Source organism: Anguilla rostrata, chromosome 1 (genome assembly GCF_018555375.3).
Source record: "Anguilla rostrata isolate EN2019 chromosome 1, ASM1855537v3, whole genome shotgun sequence".
NCBI lineage: Eukaryota > Metazoa > Chordata > Actinopteri > Anguilliformes > Anguillidae > Anguilla > Anguilla rostrata.
Genome location: NC_057933.1, coordinates 9906483 through 9926894, shown reverse-complemented (window position 1 = coordinate 9926894; position 20412 = coordinate 9906483). Strand labels below are relative to the sequence as shown.

General features: G+C 47.6%; 1 protein-coding gene across 2 annotated transcripts; it reads right to left on the bottom strand.

Moving 5' to 3' along the window:
• Positions 1–210: 210 nt before the first annotated feature.
• Positions 211–19831, bottom strand: wdhd1 (WD repeat and HMG-box DNA binding protein 1). 2 transcript variants are annotated; one of them, XM_064321348.1, is made up of 26 exons: positions 19691–19831; positions 19015–19101; positions 18364–18475; positions 17392–17543; positions 15727–15838; positions 15552–15602; positions 15157–15252; positions 14783–14875; positions 14564–14670; positions 14042–14201; positions 13358–13562; positions 13052–13230; positions 12159–12343; positions 11466–11707; positions 10527–10664; positions 9368–9524; positions 9103–9217; positions 8389–8520; positions 6836–7056; positions 6512–6654; positions 6363–6419; positions 6193–6224; positions 5796–5966; positions 4121–4257; positions 3655–3790; positions 211–943 (listed from the first exon to the last, which is right to left on the bottom strand). In XM_064321348.1, exons 2-26 carry the CDS (start codon positions 19089–19091, stop codon positions 755–757), a joined length of 3399 nt encoding a protein of 1132 aa, XP_064177418.1. In that variant the 5' UTR covers positions 19092–19101; positions 19691–19831; the 3' UTR covers positions 211–754. The 2 variants fall into 2 exon arrangements, with proteins under 2 accessions (XP_064177418.1, XP_064177424.1); XM_064321354.1 differs by having other exon boundaries at positions 6848–7056.
• Between the last annotated feature and the right edge of the window lie 581 nt (positions 19832–20412).

Here is a 20412-nt window from a genome sequence, read left to right as displayed (position 1 = left end):
CCGCTTAGTTTATTCCTAAACCGTATATACACAGTGCAATGAACTCCTGGCAACTTACCTTTGGCCAGTAAGATCAGACGTGTTTTCCAGGTATGGCACTAAAATAGCATGACCTTAAATTACTTTAAAAAACTGTTTAAAGGGGTAAAAATACGATACACACTGCATTTTATTAATTGCATTCATTCAAAATACTCATGAAAAACAACATCGACATATACATTTATTATAAAGCAAAGATAAATTTCACAAACAGTCAACATTAACAACGTCAAATAAGAATCACTCAAAGGAAGTGAATCTTAGCATTCCATCATAAGCATTTGCTACAGTACATGACTCCTTGAAGGTGGTCTGGAATATTTTTTCTTTAATGTCATCAAGCAGTTATTCAAAATCCATGAGAATACAGTGGATGAAATTAGTCATCTAGACCAGCCCTGTTCCTAGAGATCTACCATCCTGTAGGTTTTCAATACAACCCTAATACGGCACTCCAGGTTCTACTAATTAGCAGCTCAATCAGACGTCTAGGTGTTGAATGAGGTGTCCTTTGTTATGGTTGGGATGAAAACCTACAGGACGATATATCTCCAGGACAGATGCGGCACATCCACCATTAAACTGAAGTATAACGTGACAACTTCTCTTAATTGTTAAATCCATTTCACTACAGACATTTAATTTGACACACATTTGATTCCATATGTACACAAAAGACAAATCTAAAACAACATACTTGTTTTTACATGTCTCAGTCTTTGTTGAAAGCAAATGCTGAGAGTTTAGCAGTAGCGCCCAGGGCCTTTTTCTTCTTCGCACTGTTCTCTTGCGCATTCGCTTCACTGTCCTTTCCTTCTTCGCTCTCCTCTTCCCCCCTTTTTCTTTTTTTCAACTCTGTCGCCTCTAAAGCCTGTCCTCCTTTTGCCCTTTCTGTCCAGGACTGAAGGAAAAAGGAGGAGGAAGAAAATAATAATAATATATATATATATTTTCCATTAATAAACGCAGCACAATGAGTGCCCCGCTAAAGTGTGTACCCAGAGAAGTTAATTAGCGCAAACAGTGGAACGTAAACAGGGGCACAGTTCCAGAAGTAGTAGAAATAATGCACGTCAACACCAGGCTTTGTGGCGTGCATACACACATACGCACACACACGCAGACACACACATACGCACACACACACGCAGACACACACATCCGTGCGCACACACACACACACGCAGACACACACATACGCGCACGCACACAGACGCACACGCGCGCACACACAAGCACACAGACGCGCACACACACAAGCACACACACACAGCAATGTAAATTTCATCCGTTTATGTGTAACCGCTATTGGCAGGGCAGTGTAGCCCAGCAGCGTTCCGTTTTGAGCGGTCCAGTTATGGGCAGACGGAGCGCGCCAGACGTCACGGAGCCCGTGAGTCATCACGCCCGGCTCGTGTCTGAGCGGCGGACCCCGGGCCTCCCACTCCTATTCTTTACCCCAGATTAAACGCTCGGCACCGCCGCCGTGTCCCCGCATCTGCCCGCCCGTTTACACCCCGCTCTCACACCCCCCCACCCTCCCCAAATCCACAGCCATTAGCATAAGATCAATGGATTGTGGTCGCCCCCCACCCCACCCCACCCCTCCATCTCCTTTCTCCTCCACCCCCATCTCTGGCTTGTGTTCCCAAGCAACAGGCATTCCAGATCCATTCAGATTGACCCCCCCGCCCCCCCCAGCCCCCCCTTTCCCCGCCCCTCCCCTGGGCTCTGCTCTATGTCACGTTTCCCCTCAGCTGAGTGGCCTTTTGAGTGCCGGGTCACGACCAGACCCTTGACTGGTTTTAAGGGCGGGCGTTTGAGCGTCCCGCAGGAACACAGGCTGCAGACCGGGAGCAGATGGCCGCTGCTTACGAATGGAGGGAAGGCCGGCCTCGAAGATGCCTGTAGGAGACGTACAGAAACGCAACCGTCGCCCCGTGCGACTGTGCCGCCGCCTCGCTAGCTGTAAGAAAGCAACCGGCTACATGCAAGACCATGCGTAACAGATTGCGTCTGGTAGTGCAGTTCATACACTACATTATCAAATGATAATGGGCCGACTTAGTCCAGAAACGAAGTTATCTAGTTTACTCGTGCACTGTGTGTTGTACGTGAGTGCGAAGAGTTTGGACGGTGTCAATCTAGGTAAGCTATGCAACTGCAATGCAAAATACAAAAACCTCCTATCCGCAATAATTAAAGATCAATATATAAATTCTAGCCATGAAAAAGCCATTATAACAGCCGTGTTGGGTTGGCTAGCTTACATTTAGCGCACTGACATGCCTGCAGCTGGGAAGGAAAATGGGTGAACCTGCGTTTCCCATACTTTGATTTTATTTGGGCGGCCACTAATCGCCAACCCCCTGCACCCCCCCATCAACAGTTTCTAGTTCCCGCAATGAAAATGTGGTTCAAAATGTAAACGCATATGCACGACAGATTTCACTTCAGTGTATCATATCCCTCCCCCCCACCAGTGGAATTTGGGATGACACTAGCCGTATACCATGCACTCTAAGTACCACAGTCAATTATTATTATTTTTTTTTGTAAGTCTGTTGTAGCAAGTGCAAACACAACCACCCTCCGTGCACAACCCCTCACCCCCCTCTACACCACCACCCAGTAAAAAAAAATTTCTTAGGTAAATACCTAAGAAATGCCCAGTGAGTGTACAATTTGGATCATTGGGAGCAAGCAAATTATGTTCCCATTATATGATACAAAATGTTCATTTAGGTAACAATATTTCAGAACACGCTATTTGCTAATACTTTTCATACTTTTCATGACCTCTCCTAGGCAAGATATGACAATGCCAAGTCTTTTTTTATTAACTCTAGTGACATGCAATTAAAAAAAAAAGAAAATCAACTTACTCATAACTGAACATATCCAGTGTATCCAGCGAATGCTTTAATTTGTAAAATGCATGTTAAAGTGGACAACCCAACTGAGAAAATGACATCCACTGGTCATCTCGTGAACTGACCTTTAAAATTGTGGGAACTGAGACCCTACGCTTCCTAAGGCCGACTCACAACATGATGTCCAATCACAATGCGTTTGTGGCCTGTCGGGGAGCCCAGGGGCAAAAACAGTTCGAAGTACGACAAGTTCAAAGTACAACTTCAGAGAAAAGCAGACGTGTGCCACCATGTTTTGCTATGATAGGGTTAAGCGGGACACGTTAGGTCACGGCAGCAATAAAGGAAGTACACTAGACTCCTACCCTTTGGGCATGAGAACGAGTCCAAGGACACTACTCTGCATGTATTCTTGGCTAATGTAGTGGGGAGCGTTCTGGTGCAAAATGGCAGCCGTGCATCACCATGGGTGGGTGCTACACATTGGTGGTGGGCGAGGTGAGTTCCCACTCATCACTTGAGCTTTCGGGCAAAAAGTGCTATAGAAACGCAACGATTCATTAATTCATTCACTCACTCATTTTCATTCACACGTAAGCCAAACTTCGGTTTCTTCTCCGGAACAGTAGAATGACCTGCTCCCAATGAAAGCTCCACATTAAGTCGCAGATTGACATTGCTCTATCGCATTCATATTTCTGTGGATATTAATAAACGTGTGCCCAGCTGAACGCCTTACCAGCCTGTCCTCTGAAGACAGGGCCCTGAATCGACCCATAGCCTCCTTGATGACATCGGTTTCACCCAGGTCAGGATTATCGGCCAGAATGCCCTTGCGGTTCTCCTCGAGCCACAGCTGGAAGCCTGTCTTTGGTCTGAAACGGGCAGGCGAAACCACATTTAAATCCAATCCACATCCCTTATTGTACAAGTGATTAATAGGGGAGAACACCATCCCACGTTACTGTGGCGGAAAGACCGCACCCTACTACACGGCCCGGAGGCCATCCTTCCACAGGACGAATGCCGTAAGAGCGTCAAAATTATCACTGCTTTATAATACGATAGCCACTTAACCATAACAAAAATCCCCCCCAAAACTCAAAAACCCATTCTATAAGTTGCATTGATGCAGAGTTGACATTAATTTTTTTTTTTAATTTAAAAGAAGAATAAAAGGAGGGGGGGGGGGAATCCAGTCATACTTCCTGTTCTCGCCATTGTCAGTGGGAGGGGCTGGAGATCCTCCATCCGTGAGACTCTGCTTCTCTACAGCCGGCTCCTTCTGCTGCCCCCTGCTGCCGGCTTTGGGGACGGTCATCTGCAGCAGTGTGGCCTGGGTCTGCGGGAGACATCGCCATCGCCCTCGCATTACATTTCATTTCATTGGGCAGACTAATCTAATACAGCATTGGTTATCCAGAGCCATGAACATCGAGTCTAGTCACTCAGTCAGTCACTCCACTACGACCATTCCATTCCGCGATTAAAAAAGTTCCTGTTCAGGAATTAGAAGTGCAGATGGATTCTAACACTGACAGTGGAAAAGACAATTCCAGTTTAACTTGTGAACTGAGATTGTACTGCATGTATTTATTGTTATTTAGAGCTTGTATGAAAGCAGTTGACCCCCATCACCTCTGCAATTAATACAGACAGAGGAACAGGAAAGGACTAGGGTTAAACCCTCAGGCACAGAACTTAGCATTTAATGCTAACATGCAGTCCAAAAACGTCCGTCCAGGAGTGCAGAGCCATCAGTAAGAGATGCCAGCTCAGATGAATGATGGGAAAACCACAGGAGTGCACTCAGAATGGAGATTTAGGGCCTTTAAGACGCTCCTCTGTGAAAGCAGCTGTTTGAGTGGATTTTATGCAACTCCTGCCAGTATCCGCCACAGCGAACTACAATCACTTGTTTCGTTTTTTGATTTTTTTTTTTTGCGATCACCATTTTTATTGATGTTAAACAAAACCACAATACACAACACACAAAACAGCACAGATCATCAACACCACGTACTCAAGCACATCTTCAATACTGAACATTACGTTCACTTGTTTTTAAGACTGATGGTGGTTGCAGGGAAACTGAAAAACACTGCCGGAAATGAATAATGCCGTACAATAATGCCCCTTAGCGGCTATCAAACCGACAGGAATAACAGTATCATAAGAAAATTACATGTTACACGCACCCGAGCCAAAATAGTACGGCTTTCCACTGTGACTTACAAACGGCACTTTTGTCCGATCCATTATGTTCCCTAAACCCAAAAAAAAAAAAACACTCTCAGACCTGCCAAATATGGAAAGGCTTTGGCGTTCTTTTTATTTCAGGTAGACTGCGAGCCAGCTACTATTCATTTTTTTTTTATTTTATATTTGTAAGCCTGACACTGCATTCAAAATTAATAGACTATGGCAGCAGCAGTTATTGCCATTTCCCCTTCAAAGTCCTTCAAAATGAGTAACTGCATCAAACGTGATTGGGTTACACAGTTAACCAATAGCAAACCGGAACTGAATCAGCCCGGCGGTGCACATGCACACAAGCCGGCTGAGCCCAGAATGAGTTTTAATTGGATCACGCGGACTCCGTCGGAGCCTGGGCATGCACAGATATCCCCAGAGCATGTTTATCTGTGAATAATACGAGGGGTGGATAACGTCCACACGGCGACCGGCGGCCACTGTGCCCAACCGGGGCAGAGAGAGGAGCAGAGAACGTTCCGGAAGAGCAGTAATCACGTAACCCTATTCCCGCTGCGGAGGACCTGCTCAGCCCTCAGAGCAGAACCGGAGGCGCACGCCCAGGCCCAAGAGCTTCCTGTGCGGACCCGGACGGCACGGGGACCCGGGTGAAGACTCGCCGGATACCTTGGACTTGGCTTTCGGTGCCAGGGGCTTCAGAACCGGACCGCTGGCCTGCTTCGCCCTCGAGCCGGCCATCAGGGACGGCTTCCGGGCCGACGGCGTCATGGTGTCCAGGACGTTGCTCACCCGGGACTGACCCCACGACGACCCGTTGGGCTTCCCCGAGCCGGACACCTGACGGGGGGGACGGGGGACGGGGGGGGACGAGAACGGACAGACCGTCAGACGGGACCGGAGGCCACTGTAGAATACCACCATGTGAACAGAACCGCAGTAAAAATATCCTCACTTTCAGTCAGTTCTTCATGTTCCTGCACAGAAATGGCCTTAAAACACACGTACCATCATCTCAAAGATCCAAATCCCACACCCTACAGTTACCCCACCAGCAGTCTCCTACCTTGAAAGGGTTTACACGTCCTTCTTTATTAGCTAAAAAGGGGGGGATGCAAAAAAAAAAAAAGGAGAGGTTACATTTCAAAAGGAAGAAATGACGACACAAGAACTGTAGTGCGGACTCGTAAGAACTGTAAAAGTGAACAGTGCTGCTTTTCACCGCCCTTTACTCACAAGGCTTTGGCGATGACTTCTCTGGTGAGGAGGCCCCTTTATTAAACGGATTCAGAGCTGCAACATTAAGAGAAGTAATTTCATCAGCAATGGCCGGGCTTCACACAGCACGTCCCCGTGAGTCTACTCTGAGGCCGTGAGACACTCACAGGGCCTTCTGCTCTCCGCTGCCTCTTCCTCTTCGGCGTCCATCTGCTGCTGACCATCGTCTTCCTCACATTCCTCTTCCTCGCGCGGCTGCCTCCTTCCCCACTGCTGGCGTTCGCCGCGCTCGTCCGCTGCCCTGCGGTGCCTGCAGTGACACTGCCATTACACATCCACAACCTTTCCGCCTCGCTCTCTGGTCTTGCTGTTATTGCCCAATGCCACTGAGAGTACTGACATCACAACCCCCTCCCCTCGCCCCCCGAAAGGCAAACAGGCAGTGTCACGCCAGGGTTATCGGCTCCTCGCGTACTCTCTGGTGTAATTACCCCGCAGCTTGCCTGGCGCTGGCGTAGTCAGGCTCCTCCTCTTCCTGCTCCGCCTCCTCCTGCAGGGCGGCAGCCTTCTCCATGGCCAGCTCGCCCAGCCGCTGCGCCAGGGCCATGCGCCGCGAGCGGGAGGCGTAGCGGATGGCCAGCGTCACCACGCTCTGGGTCATCAGCTCCGCCAGCTCCACACAGCGAAACTCCCGCTCCAGCTTACACGACAGCTGCGTTACACACACACACACACACACACACAGCACACACCAACTACACCAGCATCACCCACGAGGCACACAGACACACCACACCACTGGCACACCACCACAGCCCACACAGACGAAACACACCCCACACACACACAGCCACCACACACAACACAACACACACACACACACCCCAAGACAACACACACACACCACACAAACACACACACACACACACACACAGACAGAGACAACACACACACACACGACACACACACACCACACACACACACACACACACACACACACAGAACACACACACACACACAGACACACACACACACACACACAACACACACACAGACACACACACACAACACACACACACACACAGACAGACACACCACACACACACACAGAGACACACAACACACACACACACACACACACACAGACACACACACACACACACACAATCCCACACACACACACACACACACACAGCACACAGACACACACATACACACACACACAGACACACCCAAGACAGACACACACACACACACACAAACACACACACACAACAACACACACAGACAGACACACACACACACACACACCAACAGACAGACAGACACACACACACACAGACAGACACACACACACACACAGACACACAGACACAGACACACGCGCCCAGAGAGAGACACACACACACACACACAGAGACAGACACACACACAGACACACACACACACGCGCCCACAGAGAGACACACACACACACACACAAAAACCCACACAAATACACAGACACAGACACGCATGAGAGACATCTTTAACTAGACTCGTCAGTTACAATCACAGTCTAAATAAAATGTATTAGTGTATACATCAAAGTTATCTTTTTTTTACAACACAATTTTCAATTCACTTCAATGGTAAACAAAATCTCTGAGTTTTCCAAATCAATTTAAAATAAAACCGTAAATACTGTACTTAACAAAACACCCAGTATGAAAACAGTATGCCTACATTCTAGATGCTCGAATCTTTTATTTTTTAAAACTTTTTATTAAACCTTTAACCAGGGCAGTAACATTGAGATCTCACTTAGAATTGAGCCCTGGACCCGACATGTCTTTGGACCGTGGGAGGAAACTGGAGTACCCGGAGGAAACCCAGGCAAACACGGAGAGAACATGCAAACTCCACACGGAGGATCCCGCTGGATGGGATTCAAACCTGGGACCTCCTTTTTGCCAGGCAAAAATGCTAACTTTGGGATATTGCAAAGCATTTGGTTTGAAACAAAATTCTGCTGTCCCCACACTCATCCTGCACGGAGACTCACCGCAAACATCTTCATGAGCAGCTCCTGCTGCTCCTTCTGGGTGTGGCTCCGCCCCTCCTCGCTGACCTCATATCCGCTGGACGACAGGAAGTCAAAGTGGTTGTGGAAGAGCACAGAACGCCAGTACTGCTCCTGTAACGCAGAGGCGCACACAAACGCATGCGTCACCAACCAGCAACCCTTTAACCAGCTCCCAGCTAACGCAAAACGTTCTCACGACGTTGTATGCTATGTAGTGGCAATGCTGTAACATTCACCAAACATTCTAGTAACAATGCAAGAACATTTTGCGTTAAAACACCAGTAACACCGTGAGAACATTTTGTGTTAAAACATTCTAGTGACACCGTGAGGACATTTTGTGTTAAAACATTCTAGTGACACCGTGAGGACATTTTGTGATAAAACACTCCAGTAACATTGTGAGGACACGGTGTGCTAAAACACTCCAGTAACATTGTGAGGACGCTGTGTGCTAAAACACTCCAGTAACATTGTGAGGACGCCGGGTGCTAAAACACTCCAGTAACATTGTGAGGACACGGTGTGCTAAAACACTCCAGTAACATTGTGAGGACGCTGTGTGCTAAAACACTCCAGTAACATTGTGAGGACGCCGGGTGCTAAAACACTCCAGTAACATAGTGGGGACGCGGTGTGTTCGCTGGAAACCTGGTCCGCAGCGGTTTGCTGTGGGTGTCAGCGCTCACATACCTCCATCTGGCCCTTTTCTGTGGTGGTCTGGCACAGAGGCAGCTTGAAGGGCAGGACGGCCACCGCGGGACGGGGCAGCGTGGGGGGGAAGCGCGCCCCCTTGCAGGGAATGCACCTGCGCAGAGGAAGCGGGCGGGTGTCAGGGGGGTAGAACGGCACAGTTCAGGGCGCACTGCGTGCCCGTGAGCCTCATAAACACGGCTGTAAAGGTGTGTGAATGTGTGTGGGGGGGGGGGGGAGGGGGCAGGGGAGCAGCGCGTCCCACCTGAGCTGCTGGGGGTTCTCGTGCACGCCCACCACCCAGTAGTGGTCCGACTTGCCCTTGCAGTGCTCCCGCGTGTGGCACACCGGGGTCCACGTGTTCCCCACGGAGCGGTTCAGCATGCGCACCACGCCCTCCGAGTCCACGAAGCACGGCGTGCCTGAGAAACAGCCAGCGTTTCAAAACAGCTACCGCCACCTGGGACTGGGGGCGCGTCACTAAACACGCGTCAGGCGGGAAAACATGGGAACTGAGGCAGACTAGGCAGCGGTAAACAGGAGAACTGAGGCAGACTAGGCAGCAGTAAACAGGGGAGCTGAGGCAGACTAGGCAGCGGTAAACAGGGGAACTGAGGCAGACTAGGCAGCGGTAAACAGGGGAACTGAGGCAGACTAGGCAGCGGTAAACAGGGGAACTGAGGCAGACTAGGCAGCGGTAAACAGGGGAACTGCGGCAGACTAGGCAGCGGTAAACAGGGGAACTGAGGCAGACTAGGCAGCGGTAAACAGGGGAGCTGAGGCAGACTAGGCAGCGGTAAACAGGGGAGCTGAGGCAGACTAGGCAGCGGTAAACAGGGGAGCTGAGGCAGACTAGGCAGCGGTAAACAGGGGAGCTGAGGCAGACTAGGCAGGGGTAAAAGGGAACTGAGGCAGACTAGGCAGCGGTAAACAGGGGAACTGAGGCAGACTAGGCAGCGGTAAACAGGGGAACTGAGGCAGACTAGGCAGCGGTAAACAGGGGAACTGAGGCAGACTAGGCAGCGGTAAACAGGGGAACTGAGGCAGACTAGGCAGCGGTAAACAGGGGAACTGAGGCAGACTAGGCAGCGGTAAACAGGGGAACTGAGGCAGACTAGGCAGCGGTAAACAGGGGAACTGAGGCAGACTAGGCAGCGGTAAACGGGAGCTGAGGCAGACTAGGCAGCGGTAAACAGGGGAACTGAGGCAGACTAGGCAGGGGTAAACAGGGGAGCTGAGGCAGACTAGGCAGCGGTAAACAGGGGAACTGAAGTAGACTAGAAAGTGGTACAAAGCCAGAGGAAGGAGAAAGAGGAAGTACTGAAAGAGCTGAAAGAGGAGTAGAAGAGAGGGATAAAGGACACCGGCAAAAAAAAAAAAAGAAAAGGAGAAAGAAAAATGCAGGACATCAGGAAGAGACTCACCCTCAGCAGAAAAGCCCATCCAGGAGAGGTAGGACTTTCGGGAGAGGGGAAGGGGCTCCCCGTGGATGACCTGCCTCGTCCTCCGTCCGAAATTCAGCAGCTGGACCCCCAGGACCTGATCCCCATCGAAGCCCGTGCCTGGGACCCAAAAAACACACAGCTCTTACATCTGAGGGTTCCAGAATCCTGAGAAAATTCTGGATTTCTAGAAATATTCAAAATGTCTCAGAGGGTCACCGTCCTATTCAAAATTCATCAAATAAACAAAAGAATCCCTTTGCTTGTACCATTTCCTTCCGCATTTGGTTGCATACATATCACCCTATTATAGTTTCCATTAAGGCCATAGCCTGAGCCCATCCATACAGCACTGTGCATCCTGTATAGCTCAGTACAGTATCTGTGCTGCTCTAGGTTTTACTGCCACAATTCATATTATACTGGCAGTAGTAGAAATTTTTATTTTCCCCAGGAGGCAGATTCTTTAAGACATTAGCCCAGATGCAGAACACGGCGTACACAAAAACAAATGCTCACATGCACTGCATATGGTTTCTGAGGTCACAACAGCACTACAAAAAAAAAGCCCTTCAAATTATTTTCTGGTACACGCACAAGTGTGTTTGTGTGTTCATGCGTGCGCGCATATGTGTATATGCACATGTGCAAGTGCATGTTGATATGTGCTTTTGTGCGCATGTGTATATATTCACATGGGCACATGCATGATTGTGTGCATGTGTGTTGATATGCGCGTTTGTGCTTGTGCGTGCCTGTGTATTTGCGTGTATACCTGGGCGTGTCTGCGTATTTGTGTATCCGTGTGTGCATGTGTGTGAGTATGTGTTCATATGCACTTGTGCACGCGCGTTTGTGGGCGTCTGTGCTTGTGTGCATGTGCATTAGCGTGTGTGTGTGTGTGTGTGTGTGTGCACGCACCTCTGAGGTAGGCGATCAGGATCTGTTCTCCGTGTCCCGCCATGCAGACCACAGGCCCAGGCAGGCAGAACACCTCCCTCTGGACCCCGCCCACGGAGAAGACCCGCACCAGCAGGGCGCTGGTGGCCGCCGCCGCCCAGCCCTGCCCCAAACACACGGCCCTCACGTCCTCCCCCTTCGGCAGGTCCACCATCCACTCCTTGTTGGTGTCCCAGGAGGAGAAGTGCAGACACTGGAGCTTGCTGCAGGGGACAAACGGACACAGGAGGGTCAGCTGCAGAATACACACAGTGAACAGTACAGTCACAAGGACTCTTTAAAGAGCATTAGAAGCCAGTCTCCAGGCTGCAGGGTTTCTGAAGATGCAGAGACGTTACTGCGTTGACGTGACTGAGGCCGACAGCACACAATTAGCCTCGGTGTTGCCCTGAGAGTGAGGGATTCAGTCGGCATGACGACCGCGTCTCATTGCCCCACAGTGACCCCCTGTGGTCAATCAGGAAAATGCAGTTCATCTCTACACGCTGCACATGAAGTCTACTACACTACCCAGACAAAGTGAAGCTCGACAGGTGGAAAGAGACTGCCAGAGAAGCAGCGGCACACATTACGGAGGAGAAAATCGCTGTGAAGTAAAGGTTCCACGTGTGTGAGCCACGTGTGTCGCCAACTCTCGGGCTGGCGCTGCCCTACCTGGCGAGCTCGTCGGTGCCCTCGCAGGCCAGGAGCACGGCCTCCTGGGACAGGTCCGCCAGCGTGTGACCCAGGGAGTTGGTGAGGTGCATGGCGTGGTGGACCGAGCTGTCGTGGAACTCCACATCAATGGCGTTGTCCTGCTCGTCGTTGTAACCGCGGACGATGCCCACTGAGTTCCACACCTGAAGCAGGACACATCGGCGAATGTCAATCCAACCTCCACAGACAAATCTTACAACTGGAAATAACGCACTCAGTAGAGTGCAGACCTCTGACAAGGCACAACAATCTCCCCTCACATGAATGTGCACAGCAAATGTCTTGGCAATACAGCCATTACTTTTCGACACGTTTGGCCTGATGGTGGCGCTAGAGGAAAGGTCATGGGGTCACCAAAATCAATAGGTTTCCTCCTCTTGGGAACATGAATTAGTACAGTAAATTTCATGGCAATCCAGCCATTACTGTTCAAGATCTGCTGACCACAAATTGAACATTTGGCCTGAGAGTGGCACTACAGGAAAGGTCATGGGGTCACCAAAATCAATAGGTTTCCTCCTCTTGGGAACATGACCGTGCACAGCCAATTTCATGGCAATCTACGTCGGTCACAGACGGATGAACATCATCACATAGCCTCCTTGGCAGAGGTAATCAACATATTTTAATCAGAAATCTCAAGTGAGCCTCTAGCAAATACATGCCTTGCATAGAAAGTAAAATTTACAATGCAACAAAGCTACCAGCAGCTCAATTATTTCTCAAATGACTTATTCAGTCCCAAGCACCTCACACCATTATTATACAGTTATTGGACAGTGGTGGTGACAGTACAAGTGCCTAAATCACCAATGCCCCCATAGTACAGCCCCCAGAAGGCAGAGCCTCACCATGAAACGATGCATCAGGTGCTCCGGGGTGGACCCCGGCTGAAAGGGTTTTTGTGGGGGCGTGGGCATGGGCCCCTCGTAAACGGGGCGGGGCACGACCGGCGTCACACCCGGCAGAACGGCGCTGGCCCTGTCATCGTCTCCGTACTTGTCCGAGCCCAGCTTGACCGAACCCACGTCTGCACAAAAAGAGAATTTTTCATTTTAATTGGACAACTTCCGAGGTAAAGTGGAAATACATTACTCTCTTTTCTCAGAACAAAAACGGAATCCTTTTCGCAGTCTCCCTCCCATCACCTTACTGACCTAGGGAGTTTTCATCGTCGTCAAGGAAAGAAGCCCGGTGACGAGGCCTGCCCGTCGCAGGCATGAGGTCATCGTCGTCATCGTCCTCGACGACAGGGTTCTTCGCAGGCGAGCGGGTCTCGCTCAGGTTCTCCTCCAGGACCCCGTCGTCGCCGTCGCCGTCAAACAGGTCGTCATAGTCGCCCGCCTCCTTGTTTGCCGCCACCTACAGGACCCCAGCGGCATTAAAAGACCAAATCAGTCAGCATGCAGACGCCAACCATGCAGAAGCAGACACATGGATGAGCACGTATCTGAATGATATACATGTTGAAAGGTCACAACCCTCGCAATGAGAACGTGGGAGTGGGCGGATGTATGCAGCAGAACTGAGTGAAACATTGATAGCAGCAATCACGACAGCACGTGTTTCGGAAGAACACAGTGGACGTCTGCACCCTCCCGAATCGGCAGTGGGGTACGCTCATGAAGACATCAGCGGTTGCAGATTGCTGAACATTGCAATGATGGGAATTAGGGTGGGAATAGGACCAGCCACACATTGGGCACCAAGTTTTTTTAAAATGTTAAATTTTAAAATAATAATAATAATAATAATACATCAAGGCAGGAATAAAAAGGCAGCTTTTTTCTAAGTGTAAGAGGGTCTACTCTTTTAAGAGTACTTGAGTGTAGTTTACAGACCTTGCTGGTGCTCTTTGCGGAGGATGAGGAAGAGGAGGAGGAAGAGGCCAACACACCATCCAGGAGACCCAGGCAGCCCTCCGTGTCAGTGTAGGCTATCTGCGCCCCAGAAGGATTCCAGGCCAACCCACACACTGTGTAACCCTTCTCATGTTTCTCCCTGAGGACAGAAAAATCACCAGTCAAGCAGCACCCCTTACACCAGTCCTGCCCAACCCTGTTCCTGGAGTGCTACCGTCCAGCAGGTTTTCCATGTCAACCCTTATCTGACACACCTAATTCCACTAATTGGCAGCTCAAGGAGATTTTTAGATGCTGAATGAGGTTGAATGCGCTTTCTTAGGTTGGACTGAAAACCCACAGGACAGTAGTTCTCCAGATACAGGCTTGGACAGCCCTGACTTAAACTGTACACAGAGGGGCAAAGGTAGCACCCCTTGAATACAAACATTTCAATTACTGTTGCGAGACGTCAAGAGCACTACGAGATGTCACCAGCAGCAAACTGGCATGTTCCAGTACCTCTCCACACACAGCTTGGTCTCCACATTCCAAACGGTCAGGAATCCCCCTACAGTGCCAGCAGCGAGGAACTTCCCACACGGAGACCAGGCCACCACGTTAACGGGCTGGACGAGAGAGGGGAGGAAGAGCCGATCGTGAAAACGCGGGCACGAGAAGACGCGAACGTCTCCCGCTCTGTGAAACAGAAAGCACAGCAGGCGCCGAGTCGCTGCTCACCTGGGTGATGAAGTCATCGGAGAGGGTGCTCGCGTGACTCCAGGAGCCTCTCTCATACAGCTGCACGGTCGCGTCCACGGGAACAGCCAACAGCTGCAGACAGAACCGGAGCCAGTTACTATGGAAACCACCGGCACTGCTTAAAATTCCAGATTCATATCCAAGTTTCATTCGATGAGATGAACACTCAAAGCAGAACAGCAAGCTCTAAGGACTGCTGGTAGAGCCTTCAATGAACACAAGGCCCAATGACCTTATCAGCAGTTACTGCTCATGTTCACCATTACCTTAAAAAAATTTTTTTTTTTTTTTTTTTTTTAATAATAAAAGCATTGGTAATGTGAGGATATAAGGGTAAGTAGATAAGCCATTACTTTTGCAGAGCCAGGCTGCCATGCTAATCTGCATAGAGACTTTGCATTGCTGACATCGTTGGACTTCTGAAGAATCTTCCAACTGCTCACTTGAACCTGCATGAACATCAACACACACATTTATAAGACCTGTTGCAGTACTTTTGGGGAGCAGTACGGAGCTCAAGTTAAGACTGCGAGGCCAACCCTTTGTCATATGCCAAACACTGAGGCGAAGGTTAGTTGAGGTCTACAAGCATGAAGGTGAAACATTTAAATATGCAAACGGAAGGGCAAACATTTAAATAAAATTTTGGCTGCTGATCAGATAACTGAGTTCAACAGGCCAAGCATCATAACTACTAACTACAAAGTTCAAGGTTTGTGTCAAATGGCCAACGGTGTGATCATCATACCTGGTCTTCAATTTTCCACACAGCTACAGATCCATCACAACTAGAAGTGCCCTGGATGGGGAGACAGTGAATCTCAGTCAGTTCGTATTTGTCATTTTCAAAAATGCAAAATTTGGAAATATTTTAATAATGAACATGTTTCACAATAGATCTTCGGTCTGAGGGCGACTCCTACCAGGAACTCGTCCTTAGGGTCAAAGGTCACGCTGAGGACAGGGGCGTCGTGACCTCGCAGTGTCTTCTGCTGGCTGCTGTCTGCCACCTCCACAACCTTCACCATGAAGTCACTGGGGCCAGAAAGAGCCAATGAGAAACCAGGGCACAAGGAATCCAGCCTTCACTCCAGAACATTCTACGCAGCAGGATGTAGGTGCCGAGAGACAGGCAGACTAATATTAAAAGATCCCAATCTGCAACATCTCCAGCGAGAAGTAATTGAAATGTCTTCTGTGCATATTTCCTGGTGTGCTTTCCCCACTCCCTCCTCCCCGACCCACCCCTCCCAGGTGAGAATGTCCAATAATTCTTCAGGAGCCTCAGCTGTGCTATCTTTCCTGATCAATAATCACACCAACGCCGCACATAAAAATAGAACTCCATCGGGTGGCAGGGTCAGAGGCCTCATTTCCATAATGCGCCCGGTTACCATCAATTCATACAGCACACGTTCATTCAGCTCCTCTCTCGGCACGAAACAACAATCAACACGACGTCACTGCTGGTTTGGAGCCCAGCAACAGGCTCAGAAAATGCCACTTTTTTTTTTTCTTCTTCAAATAAAAGCTGCACTACAGGGCCTTATGATTATCAGCGTATTTATGAGGATTTGTACCCTGATGCCCTGTGTCTACTGAGAAACGGGCCAAAAAAATATGACGGGGTATTACAAAACTCCAGGAGAAATTAAAAACAGGAATAAAAATAAATTTGAAAAAATTACTTAAAGGAGTACCATGGTGGTTGAACGTGACACTTCCCAGTTGTCTTCAGGCAACAACAAAACAAATGTGCATAATTTTTTTATTCTTCAGTCATTTCAATGTACTTTAAAACGTATTTTTCTAAGCCTAAATTTCCCACTATAAAAATTCACCCGAACCGTCTGGGCGTGGTAATGAGAACTGTCAGTTAGCTATGATTGACAGACCGTTCCCCGTTACCATAGCTACCCCCATGATACGCGCTCTCTTTGGGAGACTGAATTTTCACAAGCTAGCTAGCTTAGTAGTATATCAAGTATCGATAGATAGCTAAGGTAAGGACGTTGACTTGTATCCAGTTACAATTTTTGCTATCTAGCTAGCCAAGTTAAGATAAAAGCACAACTATAACGTCCTCATAAAAGCGAACTAGCAAGCTAACGTTATCGATAACATTGCCTTATGAAAGCAAACCTCCTAGCTAGCTAACGTTAGCTAGCTAGCTAAATGAATATAACCAGAAATAATCTAAAGGAACTCTAATTTAAGTGAACCTAACGTTAGTCAAATATTTGCATTGTCTGAACAGCAGGATTTCTTTACGGGGCGTGGAAATAGGAGTGGTTACTGTATTCGTGACGTAGAAAAATGACAACTTTCTCAACCGGTTGAAAATGGGACGATTAATTTAAAACGCATATTTCTCCAAAAATACAGAACGGACATATTTAATACTTTGCTCATTGTGTTTCTTCAATGCCTCTTGTGCAAATAGCACATAAAACAGAGAAAGTGTGAAAATCACCATGGTACTCCTTTAAAACTGACAAATAACTGTCACCATCCTTGCATGGATTTCTGAAATACTGGACATGCTCATTGTTGTTTCTTTGATTCTCTGTGCATGCACAGGTAGGCACCTGGAGCCAGCCGCAACTCTGGAGCCGTTGCTGTTGAAGGCCACGTGGTTGGCGTTGGTGGTGAAGCGGGTGAGGATCCCATCCGGGTCCCCCTCAGGAAAGGTGTGGATCTGGACTGTGTTGTTGGACACGGCTGTGACCAGTTTCCCATTCTGTACGATTGTGCAGAAGGTGACAAGTGTCAGAGACAGACTCCAATGGGTGCATGAAACCCTTAAACTTTTATTCTCATTCACATTCAAGATCTTTCTTTTAAAAATGTTAAGTAGCAGGTAAGCACAATGGTTTCCAGCAGATGGAATATTGAGCTTTAAATGGTAAATTGACTGCATTTATATAGCTCTTTTATCCAAAGCGCTTTGAAATTGATGCCTCTAATTCACCCATTCACACACACACACACACGCCAACAGTGAAAGGCTGCCATGCAAAGTACCAATCAGCTTGTTGGGAGCAATTAGGTGTTAGGTGTCTTGCTCAGGGACACTTTGACACGCCCAGGGCGGGGGATCAAACCGGCAACCCTCAGACTGCCAGACAACCACTTTTGCCTCCTGAGCTATGTCACCCCTGGGTAGCTTTACGTATGGTAGAGTTAGAGATGACATTTTGAAAGCAAATTCTGACACAATTTATCAAAAATATATATTTAGCACATGCAATTAGCCACATAGAGATCCCAGTGGTATTTACTATATTCCCAATTTCTAAATGTGGGCAGGGACGTACAGCCACAAAAAACAGTTTACACACACCACATCAGTGTGACACATCACAATACATTTGGAAGCTATAATGGGCATGATCGCAGATCTAGGGCCCGATATAGCAATTAATGCACACCTTTACACCAGGTCTAATGAGTGTGCCTGAACTGGGCAAAGGGGAGATAAACAAAAGGGGATGCTCCATCAGCTCCATGTACTCTTGGACAGAACCCTGAGGATAACGGCAGCTGTGAACTCTGTTCACCTTCAAAGCCAGAGAATAGACCTTCTCCCCAACGTTGATAGATTTAGGGTCGTCATCGTCGAGACTTTCCCATATTCGCACATCTCCGTCACTCCCACAGGTAACAATACACCTGAGAATAAAAATAAATAAAGATTATTACCTGAAGGCAAAAATGGAAAACCAGCTGAAATTAGGGACTTAAAAATGGCCACATATTCATTCTTAAAAGCTTCTAGATCAGTTTCATCTTAAAAGGGAAAGTTCTACGCATATATATGCATTTTGTCTACTTTTTCCCATAAACAGTGTCCAGAAACTATCCGATAATTTCATGTTTAAAGGTAATACTACATCAACAAACTGTACTGGGATCCGACAAAAATCTCATCTGAAATGTCTTACCAGACAGTGACAGACCAACGGCTTATTTAAAAATCATCTGATCTAAAGCACAGTGCACTGCGATTTACCTGTCTAATTTTTATAGTTTTATCTGCAGGGCTAAAACCTTCCATGTCAAGGCAGACAGAGGTAATCTTTACATTGTGACAATACAAGCGCGTTACTTTTTATTTGTTATCATAGCCGTATTCAGCATACACGACTACGAAACAAGATTAACTAGCAAATCAATGAAACGTCAAGAGGTTAACAAGGCTTTATACATACTTTCCCGTATCGTCGAAGCACACGTCCGTATGTCCTTCGGAGTGACCGTAGCGCATCGGTTTTCTCTCAACAGGCATCTCTTTCCAACTTCAAGAAGATACAAATACGGAGAAAAAATTTGATACAGGTTGCGATTCATTGGACTCTTTGGGTAGCCCAAGTAAAACCCAAGGTACGTATCTAGTTACTCTCACACCTTTAAATGTTTTTAAATAATCAAATGTGTACTTTTACATGAAAACTAGCTAGCTAGCTAATACTGGTATGCATTTTAAAGAACATCATGGAACTCCAGGAGCCTTACCGAATGTGTTTACCATGATCAGTATAACTTACAAGCAAGATATATGTGAGAATCAGTAATCGTGATAACAGCGATTTAAGGTATCAAATAACCATACTAATAAATAGAAAAAGTATTAGAGCAGCTAGCTAGCTTGACGCCACAGCTACACGTTTTAACAAAATAGCGATATTGTTGCACTATTCCCTGCCTGGGTAGCGAACTAGCTAATGTTAGCTACCAAACTTGCTTCTCCGAAACAATTTGAAATTTGTATTTACATGCACAATCCCTCGCAGAGTTTGCGCACAACTAAATACTATCCAACATCTACCGTGTAATGCACTCAAACTTATTAACCATAAAATAATACTCATGTAGCAAGGTACTTACTGTATTGACGATTTAAATTCTCTGTATATTCTCCCGCGCTGGAACAAGGAAACCACACAGCGCTTGAGTCTTCCCGCCAGCTACGTCACCAGAGTTGTGCCCTCCTACTATTGGCGTCAGTTCTGTTCGCTATGTAATACGTGAGTGGGGAAAAAAATATTTTTTACTGTGTGGGAATCTGTAGCTCTTTACTGTTAAAATAGATTAAAATACATGCTTTTCTAAACAAAAGCTGTTCTACTAACAAAATTAGTTTGTAATTATACCAAAAATATGTTCTAATTATTTGCCAAAAATAATTTTCTAAAAAACAATATAAATATGTTCTGTATGCGGGGTTCAGAAGGATTGACCCGTTTTGATATATATTTTTGTGAGTATTTTGCACATGTTTTGTGTGTGTGTGTCTGTCTGTGTAAATAGATAGATAGATAGATAGATAGATAGATAGATAGATAGATAGATAGATAGATAGATAGACTGTATGCATAGCCCTGACTGAAAACCAGTGAACTGAGAGCCTGCCCATGCTGTAAAACAGTCAAAATCTCACCAAACAAGTCCCCTGAGAGTCTGACTTTAATTGGTCTTTCCACAATATGTCTGAGTAGTGTAGGTGTCTCAGAGGGGTAATTTAATACACACAACAGGAAATATACCACTGTTGATCTGGATCTTTTGCAATTACATCTAATGCTTTCAGAACCAGAGGGATATCATGA